The 26,875-nt window shown below is 39.9% G+C and overlaps 4 protein-coding genes and 1 long non-coding RNA gene across 7 annotated transcripts; 2 read left to right on the top strand and 3 right to left on the bottom strand.

Annotated features, from left to right (window-relative positions):
* Positions 1-137: 137 nt before the first annotated feature.
* On the bottom strand, positions 138-3,692 carry eef1b2 (eukaryotic translation elongation factor 1 beta 2). Its single transcript, XM_077606234.1, has 7 exons — positions 3,524-3,692; positions 2,514-2,636; positions 2,310-2,442; positions 1,068-1,134; positions 742-867; positions 484-551; positions 138-248 (listed from the first exon to the last, which is right to left on the bottom strand). The coding sequence occupies exons 1-7, from the start codon at positions 3,601-3,603 to the stop codon at positions 162-164; spliced, it is 684 nt and encodes a 227-aa protein (XP_077462360.1). The 5' UTR covers positions 3,604-3,692; the 3' UTR covers positions 138-161.
* Positions 3,261-7,708, top strand: arl11 (ADP-ribosylation factor-like 11). 2 transcript variants are annotated; one of them, XM_077606242.1, is made up of 5 exons: positions 3,261-3,793; positions 6,286-6,351; positions 6,423-6,538; positions 6,597-6,774; positions 6,982-7,708. In XM_077606242.1, the coding sequence occupies exons 1-5, from the start codon at positions 3,602-3,604 to the stop codon at positions 7,108-7,110; spliced, it is 681 nt and encodes a 226-aa protein (XP_077462368.1). In that variant the 5' UTR covers positions 3,261-3,601; the 3' UTR covers positions 7,111-7,708. The 2 variants fall into 2 exon arrangements, with proteins under 2 accessions (XP_077462368.1, XP_077462374.1); XM_077606248.1 differs by lacking the exon at positions 3,261-3,793 and adding an exon at positions 4,771-4,921 and having other exon boundaries at positions 6,982-7,645.
* On the bottom strand, positions 5,974-17,075 carry cavin2b (caveolae associated protein 2b). 2 transcript variants are annotated; one of them, XM_077606211.1, is made up of 7 exons: positions 16,723-17,075; positions 16,156-16,296; positions 15,971-16,072; positions 8,779-9,036; positions 8,074-8,226; positions 7,694-8,004; positions 5,974-6,758 (listed from the first exon to the last, which is right to left on the bottom strand). In XM_077606211.1, the coding sequence occupies exons 1-6, from the start codon at positions 16,954-16,956 to the stop codon at positions 7,714-7,716; spliced, it is 1,179 nt and encodes a 392-aa protein (XP_077462337.1). In that variant the 5' UTR covers positions 16,957-17,075; the 3' UTR covers positions 5,974-6,758; positions 7,694-7,713. The 2 variants fall into 2 exon arrangements, with proteins under 2 accessions (XP_077462337.1, XP_077462346.1); XM_077606220.1 differs by having other exon boundaries at positions 5,974-6,661.
* On the top strand, positions 9,187-15,511 carry LOC144078063 (uncharacterized). The gene is made up of 2 exons (XR_013301159.1): positions 9,187-14,426; positions 14,640-15,511. It is a non-coding gene; the product is annotated as an uncharacterized LOC144078063 (long non-coding RNA).
* A 1,858-nt stretch (positions 17,076-18,933) lies between the features above and the next one.
* On the bottom strand, positions 18,934-26,494 carry vps16 (VPS16 core subunit of CORVET and HOPS complexes). Its single transcript, XM_077609958.1, has 24 exons — positions 26,296-26,494; positions 25,519-25,607; positions 25,363-25,454; positions 25,160-25,288; positions 24,583-24,727; positions 24,395-24,510; positions 24,188-24,310; positions 24,064-24,119; positions 23,317-23,406; positions 23,035-23,206; positions 22,825-22,956; positions 22,435-22,562; positions 21,820-21,855; positions 21,649-21,757; positions 21,442-21,576; positions 21,246-21,354; positions 20,941-21,038; positions 20,757-20,861; positions 20,443-20,520; positions 20,273-20,359; positions 20,107-20,189; positions 19,533-19,629; positions 19,352-19,455; positions 18,934-19,268 (listed from the first exon to the last, which is right to left on the bottom strand). Exons 1-24 carry the CDS (start codon positions 26,343-26,345, stop codon positions 19,127-19,129), a joined length of 2,505 nt encoding a protein of 834 aa, XP_077466084.1. The 5' UTR covers positions 26,346-26,494; the 3' UTR covers positions 18,934-19,126.
* Between the last annotated feature and the right edge of the window lie 381 nt (positions 26,495-26,875).

Genomic DNA, 26,875 nt, shown 5'->3' with positions numbered 1-26,875 from the left:
ACGTGATTTAAAATTTTGAATGGGAGCTGAAAAAGCCAATTTTAATTATGGAAATTGAAAATAAATCCTCTCAAATTCAAGAACAGTGAATCAAATGTTTACTATTTCCATTCATTAAAAATAAACCAGACAACGACTTTATCAAAGTGCTTTATTTTTCTTCAGATTTTGTTAAATGCAGCAACATCCATTGATTGGACAAAATCTTCAAATGCTGTGATATGTTCCTCAAGAATGTCAGTTCCCACCTAAAAACAAACCAAAAAAAAGTCACAATGCTGTGGAAAAACTGGAACGCTACAGTGAAAGCGTTGAATGGTGTAGTACACTTTCAACAGCTCTACATGCATTACTGAATTATTTGTTAAAATGTAGCTTACTGTAATTGGTGTATAAATATTGATTACTACCATCAGACTAACAAAGTAGGCAGCGGTTAAATTTTATTAACATCCTTTGGTGTTTTCAGAGCCAATGACTCACCTTATCATCTTCAACTACACAGTTGATTTGCAGCTTTTTGATTCCATAACCCACAGGTAGTAGTTTTGCTGTGGGAAAACTCCAACAGGTCAACATGACTGGTTTCACTTAAGAAATGGCACTCCAAGTTAAGTCTACCAATTGCATCAGGACTTTTAAGTGGCATCACATTATTCAGCCGAAAGATGGTGTAAGTCAATCATCATGACATGGGAGTCCCGTAGATCTAGAAATTCAATTCTATGGCCGCTCGCTTACATTGTCCCCAGACGAGTCCGTCCATCTGAACACTGCGGACACACTCCTCTAACTTCGACATGTCAGTCTCGTCGTCCCACGGTTTGACGTCCAAAAGAATTGAAGATTTGGCAATAAGCACAGGTTCTGAAGAAAAACGGAGGACAATTTACTACTGCAAAAGCTACTGAACATTAACACCACATCAAGTCTTGGACTCAGTCAGATATATAAAAAGTGTACATCACACGTCAGCCGAAAGATGGTGATTGATAATCATCATTAAGCCCCAATTCCAAATATCATCCTAACAATTAAGCAAAAAAAAAAGCAGCATTATCGCTTACTATGTGCTTTCTTGGCAGCGTACGCTGCTACTCGCTCCTCCTTGAGCCTCGCGGCCTCTGCATCCTCCTAGAACATAATTAAGATATTTTAGCAAGTAGTTATGCAACGAAAAAATGACTGCAAACGAAACAGGTATAATTAGAATCTGCATGAAAACACTATTCCAAAAATAGAAAGTTTATGTCAAACAGAAAAAAGTTTGGTCAGCGAGTATTAAAAAAAATTACGAATCGGACACTGTGACCCATTTTGCCATTACGATGACTTGCGATTAAGTCCTCAAAACTGCTCATCTTACCAATGGTAATAAACAAGGTTTCAATGCAAAGCTAAATATCTATATATCTATATATCTATATATCTATATATCTATATATCTATAAATCTATAAATCTATAAATCTATAAATCTATAAATCTATAAATCTATAAATCTATAAATCTATAAATCTATAAATCTATAAATCTATAAATCTATAAATCTATAAATCTATAAATCTATAAATCTATAAATCTATAAATCTATAAATCTATAAATCTATAAATCTATAAATCTATAAATCTATAAATCTATAAATCTATAAATCTATAAATCTATAAATCTATAAATCTATAAATCTATAAATCTATAAATCTATAAATCTATAAATCTATAAATCTATAAATCTATAAATCTATAAATCTATAAATCTATAAATCTATAAATCTATAAATCTATAAATCTATAAATCTATAAATCTATAAATCTATAAATCTATAAATCTATAAATCTATAAATCTATAAATCTATAAATCTATAAATCTATAAATCTATAAATCTATAAATCTATAAATCTATAAATCTATAAATCTATAAATCTATAAATCTATAAATCTATAAATCTATAAATCTATAAATCTATACATCTATACATCTATACATCTATACATCTATACATCTATACATCTATACATCTATACATCTATACATCTATACATCTATACATCTATACATCTATACATCTATACATCTATACATCTATACATCTATGTATGTATGTATGTATGTATGTATGTATGTATGTATGTATGTATGTATGTATGTATGTATGTATGTATGTATGTATGTATGTATGTATGTATGTATGTATGTATGTATGTATGTATGTATGTATGTATGTATCTCTCTATCTCTCTATCTCTCTATCTCTCTAGGTATATATATATTTATAAATATATATAAATAAATATTTATGTTCTCACTTCATCATCAGAGCCGAAAAGATCAACATCATCGTCGTCTTCATCCTCGTCCGCCTTTTTGCCAGCGGGTGCCGTGGCGTCAGCGACACCTGCTGGGCCGTACTGACACAAAGTTTTTTTCACACCAGGAAGGCTGACAAAATATAATTAGTTGGCTTATGTCTCCTAGAGGTTAGGTTATGTCTCCATAGCAACAACACTCACCTGTTCTTCTGGCTCTGATAGGACTTGATATGGTTGAACCAACGCAGGGCGTGGCAAAGGTCACCTGTGGGTGGGGCTGAAATTGCCTCAAAAACAGCAACATCAGCCTGGGAAGGCACATGCCTAGAAAAAAAAGTTGAAGTTAGGCTGGTCGCCAGACTGCATATTTTAAACAGTTTTTCCATCAGTGAGAACACTATGCATGGTGGACCTAGACTCTGAACACATTTACTAGTCACGTTTTCACCTCCAGATTCCCCTCTGGGCTTGGAGTATGTTGGTCTTTTGTGCCCCGAGTCTCAAATGTCAAAGTAGTAGCAGCATTAATATGACGCTTGAATGTTAAATACCAAGTACATCATCGTGCAAATTTTAAAAAGTCATGTGAGGCCCCCTCTGTTCTGGCCAATTCTCAGGGTATTGACTTAATTGAAACTCAATACAACTTAAAAGTTATACTGGTACGTAGTCGGAAAGTTAAGTGGTTTTATATTGTAGTTTGTGTCAAGTTTGAGAAGAAAGTAGTACGGAGTAAAAATTACAAACGTGGCGCCTGAATGAATATTTATTTTATCCAATATTACAAATTGCTATTGTAAATACTGTCGTTCATCATCAGGGATGGTAATTGCTAAGATTGCAAATAAATAAAACGCCATTGAAAATCTGCCGTTTTGCTTACGTATAAAGACTGTGGATATGCTATTATCATTAGCAGTCAGCTACCATGTGGCCCATGCCTGCAACAGGCATTTCCAGACGAAAACACAAAAACAACTCGAGACAGGTGCACCGACAATTTATACGACATGTAACAAACAAGTTTACTACGACTTATGCCGTTTATCATTCATTTCGCTCCGCTTGTAGATGCTAGTAGCCACGCGTAAGCAAAATGGCGGCACCGGTGACAAGGAACTACACTGGAATTCTTGGCTCATCCACCCGAGTTCTAGACCGGATTTGTTTCATGAATTAATCTAAAAGTTCTAAACAGTACGGACACTGACCCTTCTATGTAGCTGCGGTCCGAAAGGAAATCATTGAGAACTTTGACACCGGCCGGGGTTTTCAGGTCACCAAAACCCATGTTGACACAGGCCAGCTACGTAGGGACGAAGAAGGGCCTAGCGAATGTAAAAGCGTCATTTTATACCCGGAGATTGGCTCCTCCTCCTCCTGAAGGAGCTCCAGCCTCCTCTGCCTTGGCCCGCTCTTCATTGGCTGCCAGTGACGGTGATAGACGTCCAATCCATTTTGACTGGAACAGTGTTACAATTGTAAGCTATTTTAACTCATTAATGCCGTGAAATGTGATAGACGTGCAATTCATTTAAAGTGGGAGGGGTGGCAGTGATCTCGGGTTGCTTTTATTCACTGACAATATCAAACAATGAATTCAACTTTTTTTTAAATAATTAAAGTAACTTCATTGCTGATCCTCAGCCATGCAAAATGCCCTATTTGCAAATTACAGTAAGGTTATGTCATTAAAATGACAATGTTGAAAATAATTCTGTAACTTCACTGCATGTGAACTTTGAATTCATACATTATAATACAAACCTTTTAATACAAATACGCAATGGATGCGAATGATCAAATTGGGGAAAATGATCAAATACAGCCAAGTAGCGACAAGCTACCAAACAAGCTGCCGTTAATATATTTATATTTCACATGACATTTTTCACCGCAGTTTATCTGAGCGAGATAACCCACGGGTGTTTGAAGGAGAGGCTGAAACAAATTCAAACAAGCTCAAAATGAACAACAACCCCCCGGCTCCGTCTAGTGGCTAACTCGAAACCTACATGCACAATAAGTACGCAATTTATTCAGCAATCTTCTGTATCAGCCACCCGCACGAGGTCGTGGGGGCTGCAGACAGAAAATCAAAAAATACACTTTTAAACAATCATTCTTCCATATAATTTTACTTAATGTCCTTGACAAAAACAATCTGGTGAAGTTTAATACCTCCATGCAAAGCAGATTGAGAAAAATGCAAGGCAAAAGAAAAGCAAGGATGGGAGGATGAAAATGAATGATTTTGTGGTCCATTTAATTAAGTTATCATCATTTTATACACACACAAACAGTTGCATTTGTGCAAAACATGAACAGTGTATGAGTAATTTTGCAATTGGTGGTTTCAATTATGCAGTCTAAACAAATCACTAAGGGATTTGAGTGTCCGCCTGTAGGCAGAGTTCATCGCAATGAAAACATGTTTGGTTTTGTGCTGCTAGCATAAAGAACATGCAGTCAAACCAGTTTGTGATGTCAAGAGTTTCCTCATTTGTCGACACATTTAATGAGTAGAAAAGCAGCTGGATTCTTGAGTTTAACGGACAGAGGGCAGAAGAGGAGTTATGGGTCTAGTTCAGTCATCCAAAAGTCCACAGGTAACCTCAAATAATTATGTTGATTTAGCAGCCAGGTAACATAGACACACATTTGTGTAACATGTCAAACCGGCTTCCATTGAAACCAATGCCAGAATCCACCCTGAAACAGCTGAAAAAGGAGCCACATTCACACTCTTAGATGCAATACAAACAAACTTCTGCAATTTAAAGTGTTTGGGAACTTCTGTGAGTTTTGACTATCTTTCAACTAAACTGTTAGCTTTTCTAATTGTTGATTGACTGTTTATTTTGGTGGATTGCTTAGATTCAGTCTTTTTAAAACTGTAAAGTAAAAGGTAAAGTCACACTTTGAGATTAAATGAGATTACATTTTGTCATGCAAAAGCCAAAAAACTGATTTTCAATTTTAGGCGATACACTATAATTGCATTTAAAGATCTTTTTTAATGATAATTGTAAATAATAGGCACTATGGGACCACTGATCAACTGAATTTAAACTTTTCATGTTTAAGATTGTGCTTTACCCAGCTATGTGTGAGGCGTACAAATCTGCTAAATGCTATTAATATGGTAGGTAGTAATAATAGGGGTGATCCTACTTTGTGGTTTTTCGATTATCCCACGATAATGTCTGGTCTACAATATCCGCAATATTTGAGGGATTACTGTAGATAGTTGCAATAACAACTACAGGGTGTTACAAAATGTTTGACCCCATTTCGTAGGCACCTGGCACCAAAAATTGTTAAAAGTGTTAAAAGAGCAAGTGTGGAAACGCACATTCCAGCCCTTATCTTGAAATGTTTGGTGCCATATCCTAATTTGTTTTGTAGTTGGTGCCTTCATTGCAAAATTTGTGAAGAAGGCACGTTGCACTGTCTTCGGTGACTGAGTCCGAGCAGAGTCTAACACGCAAAATGCCTTTCCTTTTGAAGTGAATGGCACTCCTTAACCTGAAAAGATAGAAATGCCAAACGTTTCACACAAAAACTTGGGACATTTCTACACAACCCAGGAAAATTCCAACAAAAATTGTCAAAATTATTGGCCTACGAAATGGGGTCAAACATTTTGGAACATCCTCTACTTCTGAAGGTAAAATTGAGAACCAAGCCCATACCATAATGTTTGTGGGAGGATTTGTCTCACAGGAAAATATACAACCGTTGGATTGCCTCAGTCGTAATTTAGAAAAATAAAGTGTCATGGATACCCTGCAAATCCTTTTTATTAAACAACAGAAGTCTCTCATTCAATGATCATGTTAAGTACAGCTGAATTTTTATATTACATTTTGAATGGATTGAATTAAATTGAATTGAATGCTTTTGATAGGAGTATATGTCTATGTTTTCCAATTATAATGCTAGGCTAATGCGCTTGTTAACATGGATTTAGGTTATCCTGATGGGTTTGGACTCAGCAGGAAAGACAACTTTGCTCTCTCAACTTTTGACTGGAAAGGTGACGTTCCTCAGTAAAATACAATATTGTGTGTCAGTGCGTACAATTGTACACGTTTTGTGGCCTGGCAGGTGGTGGACACGTCACCGACCATTGGATTTAACGTAGGAACTATTGATTTGGACAAACGGACCTCGATGACGATTTGGGATGTTGGAGGACAGAAGAGCATGAGGCCAAACTGGAGGTAAACCGATGCTCTTTGGGCAGGGGACACTTCCTCTTCTTATTTCATTCTTCATTAGGTTCTACCTGGACGACTGCAAGGCATTGGTCTTTGTGGTGGACTGCAGCGATCCGAGTCGGATGCCTGAAGCCCAGAGGGTATTGAAGAAAGTTTTGAGTGAAGAAAAGTTACGCGGCATTCCATTGATGGTCCTCGCCAACAAGGTGGACTTGCCCGGTGTCTTGACCGTACAAGAGGTAGCATGCAGAACATTCAAAGTGGTTGAGGAAGTGAAGAAATGATATCACTTAGTATATAGAATAACAGCTTGAATGTAGGAAAAAATACACATGGAAATGTATGCTAACTAAAACAAAACCAAAGCAAGGGTGGAACAGCATAGTATGTCATTCCTCATATTTTTTGCTCCCTCTCTTCTTTCATTGCCATCCGCTTGAAATCAGATCTCTAACCAGCTGGGAATGTCTCACTACCCACAACTCAGATGGCAGATTCAAGCATGCAGTGCACTGAAAGGAACCGGTCTGTGGCAGGCCTTCACATCCATCGCCAAACTCATCAAGAAGAATTAACGTGTAGGGCATGAGAAAGAAGAGAACTTTAAATGTGATAGCAAAAGTACTTTTGAGTGTATGATATATGACATTTTGCAAAGTAACGTGCATTTTTTTTCAGTAAATAAGAAAGAAAATCTTGGGGTGCACTTTTATTTATATCTGTTAGTTGCATTAAACATATATAATGTTCTTTGGCTTCAGAAGTTGTTTTAAAAAAACAGCAAATAAACCTGTGCTCAACTGCATAAACGAAAGCCATCAGTCCAATTTCTACCTTTTCATATCGGATTTGCATAATAATCTGTGCTCTGTCATTAGGCGGCAACTACAAAAGCCATTGAAACGTTAGCAAGATGTGAGGCTAAAATAATCCCACTGAATTCTCGATAAATATGGAATGTGCTCATATTACGAAAGGGTAAATGCTTTGGGGTCCGAAAATGAATACCTCTAATTTTGGGTGAACATATTTCAGTCAACAGCGCACGAATACTTTGAAACAAGGTCCCTTCCCGTCTTTTTGTGCTCAATTCTTCTTTCTTACACCACACAGATTGCATACTTGTTTTTTAGTGTATATAACGTGTTAATAAATCACCTCTATAAATGGTCACTCTCTTATTCCTGAAGTGACATGGACGACTCCTCCTTGTTTTCCTGGTCCTGAGGAAGCGTGGTGGACAAAGCGTAGTCCTCACTAAGCCCTTCAGACGTTCGGCTGACCTCCGCATATGATTCCTCCTTCTCCTGTTGCTCCGGCGGGGCCAGCTCGCTGTGGATCTCAGAGAACGTGACCTCCCGCTCGTCACCCCCAGGCGAGGAGAGCTGGACCGGGTCCTCCACGGCAGGGGACTCTTCCACTGGAGCGGGATGTTCTTCGGGAGGCTGGGAGACCGAATTGCTGCGAGGCTGAAAACACAGCCAGGTTGGAAAGTCATGTAGTGTGAAGAAGGGTCAAAGGTCAAGTGCAGGCCGTACCTTTTTGATGCCGAAGGTCACGGGGGAAACCTTGAGGCTGGCTGTCTTTTGTTTGATTTTCTCTCGTTGTTCAGCGGAAACAATTTTGGTTCCGATTTTGGTCATTTTTTTCTCGATGTTTTGTCGTGAGAACGCCTTCTTCAGGCTGTCGACCTACCCAAACAGCGGGGAGCAGAACAAGCTTTTGTTAGCCACTCATTTGAACCCATCAACAGCGTTTTTTGGGGGGGGAAACCGCGAAAAACGGGGGACTACCGCGGAAATATTTTTCACAGTAGTCCCCCATTTTTAGCATTTCTTGGTTTTTGCGTTTTTGCAGTACACCGCGAAAAACTGGGGGCAATTTATTATGTTTTGCAGATGCTGGTATGAGTGAATGCTTTGAAATTAGAAAAAAAGAAAAAAATCAACATAACATTGGATTTGAAGGACATAACCAGTGCATTTCTGTTTTGACTAATATTTTTAATAATTCTTATATTGTTTATTCAAAAAAGATGAATAATACAATTATTAAAATGCATCCCGGGTGTCCACATACATTTTGGCCCACACTTCTTCAGATATTTAAAAAAATGGTGGACTCCATGACCCAAAATCTCTTCATTAACTTGTTTTTAATTAAAAAAAAAACTAAAATTGCAACTTGCCCTATCAAGGATTAAAAGACTGATTCACCCGCCTGACCTTTTTTGGGTGGTTTACCTTTTTCAAACTGGAACGTTTGAGCTTTTCAGCTCTGGACTTCTCCATGTTCTCAAGGTCGTGAGTCCACAACTCCTCATCCATATCCGCCTCCAGGCCCACATCTTCATCCGACGACAAGTCGATCGTTTGAAGCCCACCCTCCTGTGGCTGATTGCCTTCCACAGCACCAGATTCATCCCCTTCTTCTAGAATTTCATCACGTGGGAATGGCGGAGGATCTTTCACAAAGACACTGGAGGGGATCTCGTTCTCCTCCTTCAGAGGATTGCACAAGTCCAGAGAGCTCTTTAACTCATACACAACCAAAGACGTACAAGAATGTTGTTTATGATTTTAAACTGCCCGAAAAGAGAAGAATTTTTTTTTTTTAAATGATAAAAGATTTTGTGGAGTATGGAATGTATTCTTATGCTTTTTATTAGTCAATAGGTTTATTTAGTTTAGTCACTAGAATAGAATTTTGCATGACCGAGCGGAAATTTCCGTCCGTGACACCTATGAGTTGGGGGCGCGTCATCTACCATGACAGACCCATTTCTTTGTTCAGTTTCCCGCCTAAAGTCTGTACCTATGTCACATGACCTTTGTCAATAAAACTAGTCGACCTGCTGGGGGGATTCAGGGAGTTCAAACTAGTCAGGCTGGAGGATAGACGCGCTCCTGCCGCTGGCTGCTCTGACCCCCTCCTTCAGCTGAAGCTAGATAAAACTCATCATGGCCGACTCTGTGTGCTTCCTCTAATTCGAAGTTATTGAATGTTTATCGATTAGATCCAACATTTTCTGGTGCCTTAGAAACCCGGGAGATTCATTTCTGAATTTTCGGACCACGGTGGACTGAAAGCCGAGAATACTGACGTCAGCTACTCTTACTTTAAAAGAGAGGGCATTTCGGTTGATCGTGGCCCGCTTGAAGAACGAACCCCCATCGAAAAGGAGGAGGCACAGAGACGGTAAGGGGCTGTTTAAAATTAATATTTAGGACAAGGCTGGTGGGAATCCCGTTTTTCCAATCGTGAGAAAGTCGAAGAAAAACGCCTCATAAATCGGGGATAAATGCATATCGTTGGGGAGTATGTATGTCAAAAAAGAAGGTAATACACAAGGTATGCGGCGGACGTACACTTCGGCCATAAGTGACGTTCGTAAGGCAAGCTGGTGACGCGGCTTTAACCTAGGGGGTGAAATAGTCCCTCGGTAAAGGATTTCTGGAGATTGTCAAAAATAAAGCTTCCAAAAATACTGCACCCGATGAGTAAGAAAGCGCTAGATTAAAAAGTATAGTACTACTATTATATAAACCAGAAGCGTTTGTTAAGAACCGGAAGTAGGCCGTGACGCGCTTTAAGACGCGCTCGGTACGCGCTTGGTATGCGCTCGGTATGCGCTCATGAATCGAGAGGATTGAAGAGAATAACGGTTAAAAAGACGGCGTAGACGGATAAATAGGATAATAAAAGATAAGTATTAAAGAGATAATAAATTAGATGGGACGTCCCTAAAGAATTGCCGTAAAATATCGCCTTAAATGTATTAATAGCGTAACATGTGACCATTGTTTAAAAAAAAAACGTTCAAACAAAGGGACGTGAAGTAAGAAGATGTGAAATTCATGCTGAGAGATTTTCCTGATCATTGAAGAATGAAACAAAACCATGGTTAACATGCTTGTGAAGATTTTGGACAGAAAGGATGAGGAGCTGCTTTAGGTGGTTGTCTTTCCTCAAGAAACTTTCTATCTTCATGGAGAACAAGAATTATATGTTTTTCACAAGTTCAGGTAATAGTCACACATTTCAAAATTGGGGCCCTCCCTATGAAGATCATTGAACATGAGCTCAAGAGGTACGGCCTTTGGCAAGATGAGCTACAAAGGGAGAGAGAAGGGGGAATGAGCACATGTAAGACAGAACAAAGGACGAAAATGGCCGAATAATGTGGAGCCAGGCAAGAAGCCCACTTTACGGCCAGGCCCCCTTCACAGAAGCGGACACCCCTCACCCGACAAGCCAAGCACACCCGGTGCAAACAAAAAGAGGGGGGGGGGGGGGGGGGGGGGCTCGCCCATAGCTCTTACTGCCCATTTCACACCTGGACCCAGGAGAGAGCCCACACCAGCCCAGCCCAAGGCCCCCTCCCCCTGCACAAAGAGAGAGAGGAACCACAGCATGCAAATGCCACTGCAGGTTTGAACCTAAATCACTTGAGTCCGATTGTCTCCCCACGGAGGGGGAGGGAAGGAGAGAGAGACAGAGAGATGACAGTGTTGTAATATATTAGTGACAAATTATGGGTCCTTTATTAAACACTGATATTTATTTATATTAGGAAATGCCTAGTGAAAGGTTATTTTCCCTAAATTTTAATTGAGGTAACAGTGAGCACAGAAAATGGCTCTTATTTTAAATAAAACCGCCTTCTTAGAGCGGATAGGAATTCAGCCAGAGCTTTAACTATTGGTTTTAGCAATATGAGAGTGATTTGCGATTTAGACTTAAGTATTAAGAATCATCCAAATTATTAATGATATCAAACAAGAGAACAATGCAGAAATGGCATTTATCCAAATTATTAGGTAAATTTAGATAAAATAATTGATTTAGGATAGGCATGATTTCCCTGGGACGGAAGAGGCATGGAATGTTTTTAAGTGCACAAAAAGCATTCCTTGTTTTGCCCGGAACAAGTGAAATATGCTTTGGCGTGGTTCATTTTAATGACTATTAGAATATTAATGATATACGAATTGCATTAGCATCAAACAGTTGATGTCAACCAAATGACGTTAACCTATTTCTTTTGAGAATGATTAGGCTGATAAGACAGCAAAATGGAGGTAAGCTGCCAAAAAGCCCAGACGTGGGATGGCGCTCTTCACCAGTAATGAAAAATTGCAGACCACTGATTTCTGAAAATGAGTGTGAACATGAATGATTGTTTGTTTGTCTTTTTGTGTTTCTAATTGGCCGACCACCAAGATATAATCAATCGGTTAGGTATCAAGGTGGAAAATGATTTAGCAAATTGGAATCGATTTCGGAATTCGCCAATAAGCCCGTTCCAGGGATGGCAACGACAAATTATGGAAAAATATTTTGTCCAAGGAATTTTTTAATGGAAAAAGCAGCAGTACTCCAAATGTGAAAATTGAAGTGGAGAAACAAATCTGCTATGCAAAATTTAGGAGCACTGAAAAGACAGTGCATGATACCAAATTCCAAAGTACTATTGATTTATTGTGATAATGGCATCCAAATTGTGTTAACAGAATAATTGACTGAATTGACAAAAGTTTCCATATCTCGTTCCGGAAAAATATGGAAATCCAATTTAGTGGAATGTACCAAACGCCATTATTAACTACACGATTGGAATTGGAGGATGAGGTTAATCATATGTCTGCATAAAAGAAAAAAACTTTAAAGAAACGCATTAATTTTGGGTTGGCAGAGGGAGATTGCATTTCTCAACAGGAAACATGATGAGCAACCCAGGATGAGAGTGCAAATGTTCCTGACCAAACCAGCAGACATGAAAATAGCGGATCCATTTTGTGCTCTGTAAGAAGGTTCTCTCAGTTGAAACGTATGCGGAGGCAGGTAAGATAAACTTTTTGACGTGATAAAACGTAATGGAAAGCACTCCAATATTGATTGGAAAGATTATTGCTCGAGGAGCAATGCGATAAACCATAAGGAACTTTTTATATTGGTTTTATTGTCTCCATAAAAAAAGATGAAAGCGTTTCAATTGAGACCAAACCTTCTTACAGATTTTTAAAGTAAACAATTAGAGAGAAAAGAGAAACTACAATGGATAGAAATGTAACTAGATTTTAATTTTATGCCTGACTATTGAGAAATATTGATTAAGAAAGTTTTATAGGAGCTGATTGGCAAACTCCAAAGACAATGGAATGTTACATTTGATTAAAAGACTACTAGTTTGGGATATTTTGAATTTCAAACAACTGAGGTTAATATGCAACGCGATACACATTGTTAATTGAATTGGGACTTGATTAGTATGCATTTTAAAAGTAATGGGCTTTAATTGCTCTAAAAGACACAGTTATGCTAAAAATGTTGACCCTGACAAACAAGGGGTGGTTACATTTTAGTGGGTTCAATTCTTTTCAGAATTATAAATGTGTGCATTTTGTTTCTGAATATTAATTGATGTGAATCTAAACTGTTACAGAGAACGGGAAAGCTGTTTTCCTGAGGAGAAAGCAGCCTGGTTTGCTTTTTGTATTTTTCCTATTCTTAGTATGATTAGTTAATTTGTGTAATTGTAGGAAAGAGGAAAAAACAAATATGGGTTTTGATCTTAACAAGGAAGCAGTGTTCAAAATAGAATATCAGCTAGCATGTTTAATTTTGACTAATAAGGCATTTTTAAATTTTCACAAACATAATGATGAATGTTAAGCACGTGTTAAAGACAACGACAGAACACAGCAGCATACACAACAACAAAACTGAGCCGATCTCAAGAACAGTCAGCAGACGAACTGTACAAAGCTAAAGGCCTACCGTGCCTACCAAAAATGTATTCCAAAATTGAGCCATATAAATGTCTCAACAGGGGGGAGATATGGTGAACAGGTATAAATACCTAGTTTAAAATTTTTGTAGGAACTGTTTAATTTGTTATTTTATTGATCTGTAAAGAACATGGGATCTCCAGAATCATCTGGAGTGACAATGGAGCTCATTTTTCAAACAGCATAGAGCAAAACATGGCAAAACAACTGGTAGAACTAGCTTGAGATTAACACTTTTTGAGATAGTTATTGGAAGACCATTCCAACTTCCTTTATGGGAAGATGAAGGAGAGAAACTTATCCAAAGAACATATAAGCTGCCGTGATATTTGTCTATCTTGCAGGAGGTGGTGTAGCCAGGTGACTGGATCCTGATCCGAGTCATAAAAGTGAAGTCCTGGTTCTCTCCACGATGGGAAGACCCATTCGTGGCCCAACTCACCAACCTCCACAGCAGCAAAGATCGCTGAAAAGTCAAAGTCGATTCAGGTCAAGGTGTTCGAGACAGGTGACTCTGAGTGGACTAAGTCGGACGGTGTCAAAACCCTTGTCCGTGAAGAAACTCATCTGACGTCTACTCACCAGCCACGAGCACCCCTCACTTAACCCTGACCTCCCATAGACTTTGCACCTCTATACAGAAGCCACAGTGAAAGCTGTTGCCATCCACATCACAGTGACTGGACTGTCAGTGACAGCCTGGGCGTATCTGAACGCCCCGCCCACAGAGACTCGAGTTGGAAAACAAGTGCAGGAAACGTCCTGCCTCATCACTGGAAAGGCAGAGCCAAGCGGTCCGCTTTTGGATGGGGACCCAACCTACATCAACATCGGGGTTCCCCGCAGCGTACCAGATGAGTATGAGCTCGCTGACCAAATTGCACGTTCATCCCGAACAACACAGCAGCTGACGGGAGTTTAACCAAGGCCCTGGAGGGTCTTCGATCCCTCAACAGCAAGATGAAAGAACAATCTGGAGAACTACTATGAAGAAGACGTGTGGTATCCTGACAACCTGAATTCACTGGGTCTAGACGCCACACTTAAATCTGCAGTGGTGCAGATGAGATGCATTCCTTTTAAGGGGAGTGAACATAACAGTAAGAGATAAGAGATCAAAATCAGTGCAAAATCCGTGCAATTCAAACCACGTGATGCAATCTGGGGTAGTGATGGTCCTGGTGACCATAATTGTGGTCCGCCCCCCAGAAAATCATACAGTTGCTATTTTCCCAACTTGGGGTGGATAAAGTTATGCTTCATGTAAAGACATTGAACTGTTACATGAGTGTTTATTAACCAAACTGTCAAAGCCCTTAGGGATGTTGCGGGACGGAGGATGGAGGTGTGTGTGCCATGATGGGAGAACACTGCTGCACCTTCATCCCAGACGAAACCAGTCAATGCTGTTTAAATTTGCAACTCCCTCATTTGCGATTTTGTTTCTGTTCTGTATTTTTTCTGTGTGTAATCCCCTGTATCAAAGTTATGATTTGAAACACTATCCAGCACACGCTGGTAGCTTACAGTGACATACAGTATCACCGCATGGCAAACCATACTGGAGAGTATTGCGCTTTCGAAGTGTGACGGGTCCCACGATGTCGAGCCGTCCGGGTAATTGTACTTGTCTTGACTTAAAAAATTGTGTTCGCTCATTAAGAGGGACGCAGAGGAATTTTTCTCGAATGACGCTAAATACCTCGAGTTTTTCGCCTCTGCCTTGACAAGTGATTTTATTATTTTCCATACCCTGTTGAAAGTAACTGTTGATGATATTTGTATTCTAGAACCTGGAGGGGAGGGATATAAATTGATGTCTAATGAAAATTCTTTCATAGTAACTACAGGGGGGAAATGTGGAGTATGGAATGTATTCTTATGCTTTTTATTAGTCAATAGGTTTATTTAGTTTAGTCACTAGAATAGAATTTTGCATGACCGAGCGGAAATTTCCGTCCGTGACACCTATGAGTTGGGGGCGCGTCATCTACCATGACAGACCCATTTCTTTGTTCAGTTTCCCGCCTAAAGTCTGTACCTATGTCACATGACCTTTGTCAATAAAACTAGTCGACCTGCTGGGGGGATTCAGGGAGTTCAAACTAGTCAGGCTGGAGGATAGACGCGCTCCTGCCGCTGGCTGCTCTGACCCCCTCCTTCAGCTGAAGCTAGATAAAACTCATCATGGCCGACTCTGTGTGCTTCCTCTAATTCGAAGTTATTGAATGTTTATCGATTAGATCCAACAGATTTCTTTTTGTACATTCTCTGACACCTGAAAGAAGAATGAGGTCATTCTTCACACTCTATTTCTTGATGCTTGCTTTGTTTTTATAAAATAATTAAATACGTATTGCAGATTAGCGGCATTCCCATTCATTTCAGACAGGATAGATTATTTGAGATACCAGCTTGGTGTAATGGAAGGAACGTGACGTAGCTTAAAAAAACTGTATTTTTGTATAAGTATCCGACGCATACACATTGCCGTAGGGAATATGGGGAATGTTGAGTATTGGTGAGAGGGAAGCCAGAATTGTCGTTACGCCTAATCTTGTGACCAGAAAAATATCAAATTATACCACATGACTACTTGTTCCATGAAAGAGCTGAGAAAATAAAATGAGTGCTGCTCACAGACCTGAAAGATGAGCACTTTAAAGTTGTTTCTGTTGATCAGATGGGCATGGTTTGCCTCCAGTTTCTTAACTTGGCTGCCCTGTCGCTCCATCCTTTCTCGTACCTAAAACACAAGTACTTTTTGTCTCCACCCCCTCAAAAATACACCCAACAGAGAATGTGTTGATGAGATTGACTTCTTGGTACCTCCTTCATGGTGACGGAAAGTTTACGACTCTTGTCCAGCAGTTTGCTGACCGTGTTGGAGGTGTTACTGTGACTCTTGGAGAGTTTGATCATGTCGGCCTGGATCCCCCTGACCACGCCTTCCATTTCCACCTGGTGCCCCTAAAACAGAAATTGACTCTTGCACATTCTGGCCACACCCTTCCTTCTCAGACTTAACTATACGGTTGCAGAAAATAAATCGCGGTATGTGGCTCTAACTGGCCATCTGTATTTTCTATTCTCTTGAAATGGCACGGAGTTGTTTCATGGCTGCCTTGAAAATGACTTTTAAAGAGAATGTAGTCCAATAAAAGTTAGAAATATGCAAGACCTGATTCATCAAGTTCTTCGTCATGTTTTCTCAATCTAACATGACGTGTCTCCAGAGAGGGGAAACATATTACATGGAAAAGCTGCTTCTTTGTGATTTTAAAGTTGATTAACTCCTGAACCTCGGCAAGCCTTATTATTGGACGGCAAAAATTTTGTTGAACAAGTCTGAACTCAACTGTCACAAAGCTGAGCACGGCCTCGCCCTTCACTCACCTCCATCTTGTGCTGGTTTTCCTGCACGGCGTCCAGCATGTTGACCAGTTTGTCCAGCAAAGTGAGAACTGTAATGGCATTGACCGGGCCTTGACCCATTTTGTCCAATCCAATCAGGCCTGCTATGCCATTTTCCTGGCTCCCCTGTTCCTGTTCTTTGAGCGAATCTTCTGGCTCTTGGACCTCAGAGGGGACCAGCAGGTCCTGGTTCTGGTGCGTTTCAGTGGTCACCATGTTCCAGCTGGTCTGAGCACTGTCTTCAATCTTGAGAGGCAGCAGTTGGTCAGAAAGGTTTCCTCTCTGAAAACAGTGGAAACTCTGTGTATGTGTGTGTGTGTGTGTGTGCTGAGCTCTGATTGGTTGGCACTTGGAAAAACATTCCGCCTAACTTCCCTGTAGGGAAGTGCACACCCTTAACTCTTCCAGTGCCAGAACAAACCAGTGCTTGTTCTTGTTCTGCACTGTCCCACAAATGATGCAACAAAGTGGATCTATGATTCCATTTAAAAGTTCTAATAGACAAAAAGTTCAGCGGAAAGGTAGAGAAAATAACTAAAATACTCAAACAGCCACTTGAGTCTCATTACCTTCACATGCAATGTACTTATGAATGTATTTGTTTCTAAACTACAGTTGAACACGGATAATGTACAAAAAAATAAATAAATAACTTCCACAGTTTGGAAAAAGACAGACATGCAACAGTCACCTAGGGTAGGGAAGGAGTTAAAAAAAACCTTACAGCCTGTTACCATGACAACAGAGTGTAAGGGGGTGATTTCTCTCACTGTCATGCCTTCCAGATGAAGTCATCTGGAAAGAAAGTGACTCCCTCTGGCAAACTCTCGCCAATTTAAAGTTGTGATTTAAATATACTCTCAAATTACAAATGCCCTTAAATTGTGGTTTTCCATGATTTATTCGATCTCTGTCCCCTTACATCTGAGGCGGGTGTCAGTTTGGGTCTTCTTTTAGACATTGCAACATGGTGACACATTCACAACACCAGTGGGTCACACACACGTACAACATAAAATGTGACCGTCACGGCTAAATCCTTTGAATTCCGTGCCAGTATTTAGGAAGGCCAAAAGGAAGTCACATTATTTACAAACACAATAGACGACACAGCAACTTCCTCATCCATGCACTTTGATATAACGTTTAGTGTTACAGAGGATGTAAAATTAGGAGGGAATTATATTGCGTATATAGATGATTAGAAAACAAATAAACTTATTTGGCTATGCGGCAGATGAGCCCGCCCTTCTCAATGTCTACAGCACCCTCGGACCTCTATTGAAGATAAGCAGTACAGAGGATGGATGGAGGAATACAGCAGTGAAACATTCCTGAGGGTTCTGGTACACATCAGAATGACAGGAAGTTAGAGACCAAATTCGTTGACAAAAAAGCCATAAAAACAATCTTTACATGTCACGTATCAAATTCAGAAGGGAAATGCATTGTGTGGAAGGGACCATATATTAACTAATATGGTAACTAAAATGAAAGATGTTGTCTACATACACAACAAAGTATAAATGGTGGGGGTGCCGGAGGGGGTATTGTACACATATCCATCATACATTTTATATACATGTACTGCTTATCTAGTACAGGGTATTAAGGTGCTAGAATCTAGTCTCACAGCTGAATTGGGGCTAAAGGTCAACTGGAATCTTAGCCTGGCAAGCCATTAGGGAAAGTCAGTTAGGTCTCGTGGTTTGGTTTCAAAACCAATTCTAGAAGTGGGCTAAGGAGCATCCATTCATTTTCCAAACCGCTCATCCCCACAAGGGCCATGGGGGGTGCTGAAGCTTATCTCAGCCGACTATGGGCACTAGGCAGAGATGTTGACCCCTCTAATCGGTGACCAGCCAATCGCAGGGCACGAGGAGACGGACAAAAATTCACGCTCACACCCAGGAAACCGGAGTACTCAGAGAAACCATACTTAAGCTCGGAAAGAACATGCAAACTCCACATAGGACCGACGTGGGATCAAACCTTCCAACCCCAGACCTGCGAGGCAGACGCGCTAACCACTCGTTCACCGGGCAGCCGGCTAACAAGCACTGCATGTAAAATGACAAATCACAGAAGCATAAATTAAACTATAGAATCCTAATTACCATGATAAACAACAGGGGTTTAGTCTCTGAACAATTACAATAACAATAAAAGTAACTGAAATAGATGAGGCCATAGTCACTAGAACAGACACACTTTTGTTTAATTAATCACACAATATTTACAGATGGTCAGTGTATTACGAAATGGTTTTGGAACGACTATCATAAACTCAAATTCCAATGAAGGTGAACCCAATGTGTTCCACATCAATTGGATGGGTGAGATGATGCAATTCAGGTACCATATAATATTTTCGAACTTTCACAGCTTACTTTTTGGCAATTGTCAATTTGGCCCGATTTAACCTCTCAGTCAACAATCGATCCGAGGTGGAGCATCTGGCGAGGACCGCTGAGATTTCCGCTTCGTTCCTGCGTTCAATGGCTACGTCCGCAGCACCTTCGAGGTCACTGAGAAGAAAATACAACTTTGATTAGTAACTCTTGCGGTCGTGGGGATGTGGGCTGCCGGTGGGGTTACGGCGGCAGCTTACCTGACGGCTAAGTGGGCTTTGACCTTCTGCTCAGGCGCTACTCTAGAGATATACTTCTTGGCTTCAAACTTGTTATTTCTTTTGATGCAGACCTCCACAAAGGCCTGAAGTTGACAGCAATTTATCAAATTATTATCATTTTTAAAAGAATCATAGGAATCTCGAGGCTCCGTCCACCTACCAGGTAACCTATCGGACTCTTTTTACTCTTGGAGAATTTCTCCAACTCTTCCCATTCTTCCTTCTCTGCCAAAGACTTAAGTTTCAACCACCAATACCTGCAAGAGCAGACTTTGAATTAACTTAATAAAAAAAAAGAGAGTTAAAAACTCATTTTCATGTTACATGTGTGAGTTGTAAAACATCAGTGATTGTTTATAAAGGCTTAAAACTTCAAATCACAGCTACTTGCTTTAAAATACCACTTCATTTTATTTCATGATCATGCTTGTATTTAAACTTACTCCTATGGTGTGTGTGGCTCCAGTTTTTTTTTTTTACCTAGGTCTACAATGTCTTCTGTGTCTGTCTTGCTACTGCAAACAAGGAAATTTCCCCGAATACGGAATGAAATAAAGTTCTAATCTAATATAATCTAATGTAATCGAATCTAATCTAATCATGGCAGGTCATATTTCCTCATTGAATTGACAACAAATGCCATTATGCATTTTAAACAAATAACACTAGACCGGAATACAAAAAATGTTGGGACACTATCCAAATGGCGAAATTGCATGAGTTTTCAGATATACCTTTTGTCGGGGACTTTGAAGTCTCTGTAAAGCTGATCCGTCTGCTTGTAAAGTCCTAACATAAGCAGAGTCTCCATGGTTGCCTGGCCAAGGAATGACACCACGAGAAGAATATCAACTGATTTAACCCAGGTACAGTCTCAGCTGTCGATTCCTTTTTACATACCTGCAGTGACGAGCCCAGAAGGCCTGCGCCCTTCTCGTCATCGAGTTTCTTTTGGAAACGGAGCAGGCGCATCTCGTCTTCGGTGGCCTGCAAAATTGGTAGTCGTTTGTCCTCACCCAAAAAGACATGAAGGAATTCATCGCCCGCATGTTTAGCTAACTTGTGTTTACCTTTGCAGCAAACTCATTTTTGGCTTTGTTGTATTCATCGACAGCGCCCTGCAAGTGAGACAGTCGGCTGTCCAACCTCTGCAAACGCAAATTCAAACACTTAAAACTCAATTTTACATTGATTTGGACTAATCTTGATGCTTCTGGTGGGGGGAAACGAAAGAAAAACCAAACCATTTGGGTAATATCCGTCAGCACAAGCGCAAATAAAACAATGTTGAAGAGTTTTCAAGGTCATCTCAGTGGGTAGTCTATTATATTAACATGAATTACTAAAGCATTTTGGACAAGTGACTTATGTCTGCAGGCCAAACCTTCTCTCTGTAGCTGGCAGACACGTGATAATTGGCTAGCTCCTGATGGTCATCATCCTGGTTGTAAAGATCCCTCAGAGTTTCTTGTTCCTGGAGTTTACAAAACTAACACAGGAGATTCTCAAGTTGAATGATATGCCAGTCCCATGGATAGGGAAAAAATCCATGCTAAGATGACGAATACTTGTCTGTAGAGACTCAAAGCGACGGGCTGGTTCCTTAGTGTCATGAAGAAATCTCCTCTGTTCATTTCGTTCTTCAGGTGAGTAACAACCATGTAAACTGACAGACATAGATACGTAGTTCTAAATGCTTTTAGCCATTTATCTAGTCACAGGAGATCAAATTGTCTAATTGTCACTTATATCCTCCAAAACATTTCTGATGGTCCTATATGAACAGTGGAAAATGTAGATGTATCAAATTTAAACTCTCCATTACAACACTACCCTTAAGCAATGTTATTTGAGGACAATTAGACATACATACCCAAGTCGGTGTCTCCACTCTCCACAGCTTTACTGAGAGCCAGCTGACTCCTCTTCATCTTCAACAGGAGAGGAACTTGCTCCCCAGACCGAGCCTCTGAGTCCAACAACTGGGATGTCACATTGGGTTCATCACCATGTTATCCTCATTCCAAATATTTTCGCCAAAAGCTAATTGTAGACCAGCGTTTTTGTACCTTGATGGCGAGCTCTGCGCGTCCACATTCATATGCTTTAGCAGCAATGTGTGAGTATGACACACCCAGTGAGTCTCCCACCTTCAGACACACTGCTTTGGCAATGGCTTCATCTGAGAGTTCCTTCTGCTGGACCTGGCCACAACCACACACATGAGATTTCATTTGCACGGCAGCGGGAACTGTAAGATGTGTCATTTAACTTACTTTACATGCAGCCCAGTGCTTGAGAACCCTGCTGACTCCCTGATAATCTGGAATCTTCAGGTAACGGCAGATCTCTATTGCTAATTGATACAATTGACGGTACACCAACCTACACGAACATAGACGATTGCAGTGATGTTAAGAAAAAAAAAAGTTACAAAGCTGACCTACCTGTCAATTAGCACCTGCAGGGTCATCTGTTTGAATCTGTGATCAAACATCAAGGAAAAAAACAAAAACATTTCTTAAAATAAGCATTATGTGTGGTCCTAATTAAAAATACTATTTTTGATCATCTAAAAAAAGCTAACCTCAAAGACCTAGCGTCCACTTACATATGAGAACATTTTGAGTCTTGTAGGGAACCAAATTAACAATGGGTTACATTTGGCCTGCTTGAACCATTTGATGAGGTTTCAATTATAATAATACAAATATATTTAAAAAAATGATTAATCATATTTTTTTTGTATATTATGTATACATTATTGTTATGAATACATTTATCAATGATTCAAGTAAATTGCTTTCAATTCAAAAGAATAAATACAGAAATACACTGGTTATGAACCATGATAACACTACAATGTTGATTTATTTTTTCAGTTTTTAAAAATAGACATCCCATTCATTTTTAATGAGGCGGGGGGGTGGTTCAATAAATGAATGTTCATTCGTGTCTACCGGTCGAAATGAAATGGACGTCTACAACCGTCAATGCCAATCAATGAGTGGCCAACAAAGAGGTGGGTTCCCAACTATGAGTGTGGTTGAGTGTTAGGATACTGTGTGTGCGTGAGAGGCAGGCCGACACTGCACTCTCTGACAGCGTTCAAGACGCGAAGCTCTCGACAGGTGCTTACAAAGTGCTCCGGACTGAAGTCTGTCAGGAAACATTTTCCAAAAGAAGCCGCCTGTTGAATTTGTTATCATAGAAAAAACAAACTCTTAGCACACGTTAAAATGAGCCATTTAAGCTTACCGAACAACAGCATATTCCTTCACAGGTGGAAAGTGAAGGATTATTGCTGACTTGATCAAGTGAAAACGACACATATGCAGTTATTTATCTAGCTTTTTCTCTCATTCTGCCTTTGTTGATTTTATTAGAGCTTCTGCAAGCCGGAGGTTCATGCGAGCGACCTCATAAGGACAAAAAATAGAGCGAGTTCTTACCCGAAGCAGGGACTTCTGAGTGGTAGAGTCATATTCATGTCCTGCCGCCTCCACGCACTGTCTAACCGCCTCTCCCAGCATTCCTTGCTCCTTGACTTCCCGCAGGTACTCATCAGCCTTTTGACTGGACTTCTAAACTCACACAAAGAGACACACACACATTATTTTTGGAAAACTACGCAGCCGGTAAGCGAAAAAAGAGACGCTAACCTCGTACTCGCGGTGAGCCTCAAGCAGCAGCGCTCCTGGAGCCATTGAAGCAATTTTAAAGATGTCCTGACAGACGAGAGGAACCTCCTGCAGCAGCTCTTGATTGTATGAGCTGATGATCCGAACGCCGTCAATTTCACTGACACAAACGCATTGATTTTCAAGAGGGAATATAAGGATGCGTCAAGGATAAAGCTACTGAGAAAAAGGCAATTATGGAGAAAATTGCTAAACAGCCCAGCAATTTCGCTTATATTGCTAAAACGGAGCAATCCGGGATACTGGATGATGTCATTGCACACTCCAGCCACAAGGAGAAGGTGGTCCCATAGCAATACCACAGATGGTTGCTGGGATTTCGGTCTGCGACACCTGGAAATACAGAAAGGCGTCCACACAAAGCATAAGAATAAATGAAATCATGGGACAAATTAGCAATAGTCATATATTGTCTTAACCTTATTATTAGTTTTTTAGTCCAGTAAAGTACATTTTAAGTATAATATAATTCCTTTGTAATTACAGTTGTATTTTTATGCTTAGAAACCTTTTATAGATTGAATAATTTACTTTTCTGCAATTCATCAATTATTATTTTCTAGGTTTAAATGCGGTATTTGTGTTCAAACTGTACAGGACACAATATGCCTTGAAATATCAAATATTTTAAGAAAAAAAAGTTTCAATTACGATAATAGACTGAATTTATTCAGGTTTAAAGTTAATCTCAACTGTCATACATATTGCGAGCATCTACTTTGAACTATTCCTTTTTTGGATTTTTATCATCTATAGTTGCAAACAGATTCAAAAAAATGAAAAAAAAACAAAATTATCAATTTATAAAAATAGGACATTACAACAGAATCAATATAGTTTTAATACAGAGTTTTGCTAAGGATAAGCGACATAGAAAAGCAAAGCTTAATTTGTCTAATTTGACTTCATCAAGATTTTTTTTTATTGAGGTGATATTGTCGAGCCAATCCAGATGTTGACAGATCCAAAACTGGTAATGCGCACACATACCAGACCATTTGTTTGGGTGGTATCCTCACTTTGGTGTCCACCTCACTCAGCTTAGTCTGGAGAGAAATTCACACATTGATCCCCCCACTGAGACTAAACATAATGAGTCAGTAATGTGGTTCACCTGAAGTTGGGATAAACCTGTCCACAGGTGTCCCGTGTCAGTAAAGAGCGCAAGATACTTGTAACTGAATGACGCCGACATATGGACAATGTTGCCCAACTGAGGAGTGAGTCCAGGAGCACACTGACGAGATGGACAGAAAAGCATGTGCATCCGTGTATATGTATATGTACGTATGTACACCAGCCAGAGGTCAATATGTCTTACCACAGAAATGCAGGAAGTATTGTCCAGGATGTACAGTTCAGTTCCAGTAGCCAGCAAGACTTTGGTTTGGCGGTCTTGAGTGAGCACAACCCAACAGGACGGCGCCGCCTGCAGGCCTAATTTATGAGACAGATGAGCTGAGAAAATGTTCTGAATGAAGAATTGCGGCCACGCGAGGGAGGCGTTACCTGGGACAACGGGTAACCTTCTCAGCTTCAAATCGGTGATGTTGGTAGCCATGGTGAAGCGAAAAGAGCCCGTCAATATGGCGATCCCGGTACCGTATGGAGAATGAAACACCTTGGCCTCCAAGACTTGAGACTGGACCACTTCCTGAAACACAACACCGTTCATTTTGCACATTGTTGGAGTAAATGGACATTCATTTAGCACATTAATCATGAGAGAAATTATACAAATGTACAGTGAGTCAGGAAGTGTGAGTAAACACAAAATTCAGCACTTTCATAACATGTACAGTAATCACTCGAATATTGCGGTTAATGTAGACCAGACATGGCCGTGATAATCGAAATATCACAATTACCCCTAATATATATTTTTTCCCTTCATTGCTGAGTCCTGTTAGCAAGAGTGGCTTCCGCTCACGAGTTTCAGAGTGGATTTTCACATTTTTATGTACTTAAAAAAACAATAATAATAATTAATAGCGGAAAAAAACACAAAGCAGTGAAGAGGCGATAATCAAGGATTACTGTAGTTGATATTTTACAGTGATCAGTGACTAGACTACGTTACGCTTACCTGTCCCATGCTAAAGTGCCTCTTGAAGGATCCAAACAGGTCGTAAATCAGAACCGAACCATCCTCTTGTATACACAACAACTCATCTGAGACCGTCCAACCTAGATGAACCACAGGCCCGCTTTTCCACTACCAGACATGGAAGCAAACAATCAGCAATAGGTAAAGGTAAGTCGGTGAGGGGTAGTGCCACCGGTGCTTACCGGGAAACTGGCAATAGCAACTCCACAAGCAGAGTAAATCTCCAACTGAGGGCGGCAACTTGGAGAACGTCTCAGAGGTTCTCTCAGTAGGGCTACAAACAAACAACAAAAACAATCAGAGAGCGTAAAGTCCAGAGAAGGGGGGCATGTGTGTACCTATTGGTCCACCGTAAGGTGCTGCTGCCACCAAGCAGTCTTTCAGTCCATCTCTGAGGTTCCAACTCATCTCGTACAATTCTGTTTTACTGCCAAAACACAACACAAACTATCTTTGTCTCTGGGAGGGTTGAAAGTGAAGCATCGTGTTTCAGTGGCATTGATTAGCACTCCTCCCATTTCCCACAGGTTCTATTATAAAACTATTTAAAGCATTGGATGCCATTGATGCAAAAGAGATACAATTGATTTTAACTGGGACGCGTGAATGAACGTTTGTCCAGTCAAAAGCAAGCAACGATTAAAATACTATAATTATTATATTTTTTTATTAAAATCTCCTTTACAGTTCCGTCTGTCTTAAACCGGTGGGTATTTCATTTTCATATAATTTTAATGAATTTAATTACAATTTAAAAAAAAACAATATAATAATTGATTAGATAGATATATTTTTTTATAACTAGTCTCTTGCCCTATAAAGGGTTAATGGTTTTAAGTGACTAATTTTGAATAGTTGGACACTAAAAGGGTTAATATATATTCATTCATAATATTATGTACATTATTATTTCTGCGGACACTGACGAATGTTTTTGCTGACCTACCGCCCGAATAAACATTAAATTCTCCACAAGGCGCCGACAAAAATGTCAACTATCACAGAAAAACCAGAGGAAAAGTGCGATATTAAGAAAATTCTATATTCCACGCAGTTGATTGTTTACAGCCCCATCTGCTTCCTGGCATTTGCCGCCCCATGATGCTCAAACTTACCGGTAAAACGCTTCTCCCATCGGATTCCAGTTGGCTGTTATTAAAGCCATCTTGTATATAACAATTTGTGAAACCAAGACGTAGCAAGTTTGCAATTTTGTAACGAATGATGTGTTTTAGAAGCTTTATGTCAGTCAGCTGATCACGTCCACAAGCCTACTTCTTTAGTGTTTAATGGAAACTTGCCGTTTCACTCGAGTCACGACATCGCCTCCTGCTGGACATCACATAAAAAATCTCCAACTACCACTCACAAATATGCATATATATTATTAGTACGTACTATATATACTACATACTGCACGACTCAGATATATGCATGTATATAATTTAAAATAAAACGAATTAATGGAGGCGGGCCAGTAGAGTGTGGTTAACGTGTACGCCTCACAGCACTGGTATCGAGGGTTCGATACCCGGTGGGTTCCAGAGTGGAATTTGCATGTTCTTCCCGCTTCCTGTGTCGCACTGTGGCAAACTATTCATTGAGCCCCCCGCTTTTTGGCCATAGTTGGGTGGGATAGGTTCCGGCACCCCTGCAATCCTTGTGATGATAGGCGGAACGGAAAATGAATTAATG

The sequence above is a fragment of the Stigmatopora argus genome, chromosome 1, assembly GCF_051989625.1.
Source record: "Stigmatopora argus isolate UIUO_Sarg chromosome 1, RoL_Sarg_1.0, whole genome shotgun sequence".
Taxonomy (NCBI): Eukaryota; Metazoa; Chordata; class Actinopteri; order Syngnathiformes; family Syngnathidae; genus Stigmatopora; species Stigmatopora argus.
This window is presented reverse-complemented; position numbering and strand designations above follow the sequence as displayed.

Coding starts and splice junctions, on each gene's coding strand:
- vps16 (XM_077609958.1), bottom strand. CDS start 26,345: ATGGCTTTAATAACAGCCAACTGGAATCCGATGGGAGAAGCGTTTTAC. Junction 24,120..24,187: donor CAGGTTTATCCCAACTTCAG/GTGAACCACATT, acceptor ATTTCTCTCCAG/ACTAAGCTGAGTGAGGTGGA. Junction 19,630..20,106: donor TTCAAAGTCCCCGACAAAAG/GTATATCTGAAA, acceptor CTGCTCTTGCAG/GTATTGGTGGTTGAAACTTA.
- arl11 (XM_077606242.1), top strand. CDS start 3,602: ATGTTGACACAGGCCAGCTACGTAGGGACGAAGAAGGGCCTAGCGAAT. Junction 3,794..6,285: donor ACTGGAACAGTGTTACAATT/GTAAGCTATTTT, acceptor ACATGGATTTAG/GTTATCCTGATGGGTTTGGA. Junction 6,352..6,422: donor CTCAACTTTTGACTGGAAAG/GTGACGTTCCTC, acceptor GTGGCCTGGCAG/GTGGTGGACACGTCACCGAC.
- cavin2b (XM_077606211.1), bottom strand. CDS start 16,956: ATGGTGACCACTGAAACGCACCAGAACCAGGACCTGCTGGTCCCCTCT. Junction 16,073..16,155: donor TTTCCGTCACCATGAAGGAG/GTACCAAGAAGT, acceptor CTTGTGTTTTAG/GTACGAGAAAGGATGGAGCG. Junction 9,037..15,970: donor TTAAAGTGCTCATCTTTCAG/GTCTGTGAGCAG, acceptor AATCCTCTGAAG/GAGGAGAACGAGATCCCCTC.
- eef1b2 (XM_077606234.1), bottom strand. CDS start 3,603: ATGGGTTTTGGTGACCTGAAAACCCCGGCCGGTGTCAAAGTTCTCAAT. Junction 1,135..2,309: donor TTTTCGGCTCTGATGATGAA/GTGAGAACATAA, acceptor ATTATGTTCTAG/GAGGATGCAGAGGCCGCGAG. Junction 552..741: donor CGGACTCGTCTGGGGACAAT/GTAAGCGAGCGG, acceptor GTTTTCCCACAG/CAAAACTACTACCTGTGGGT.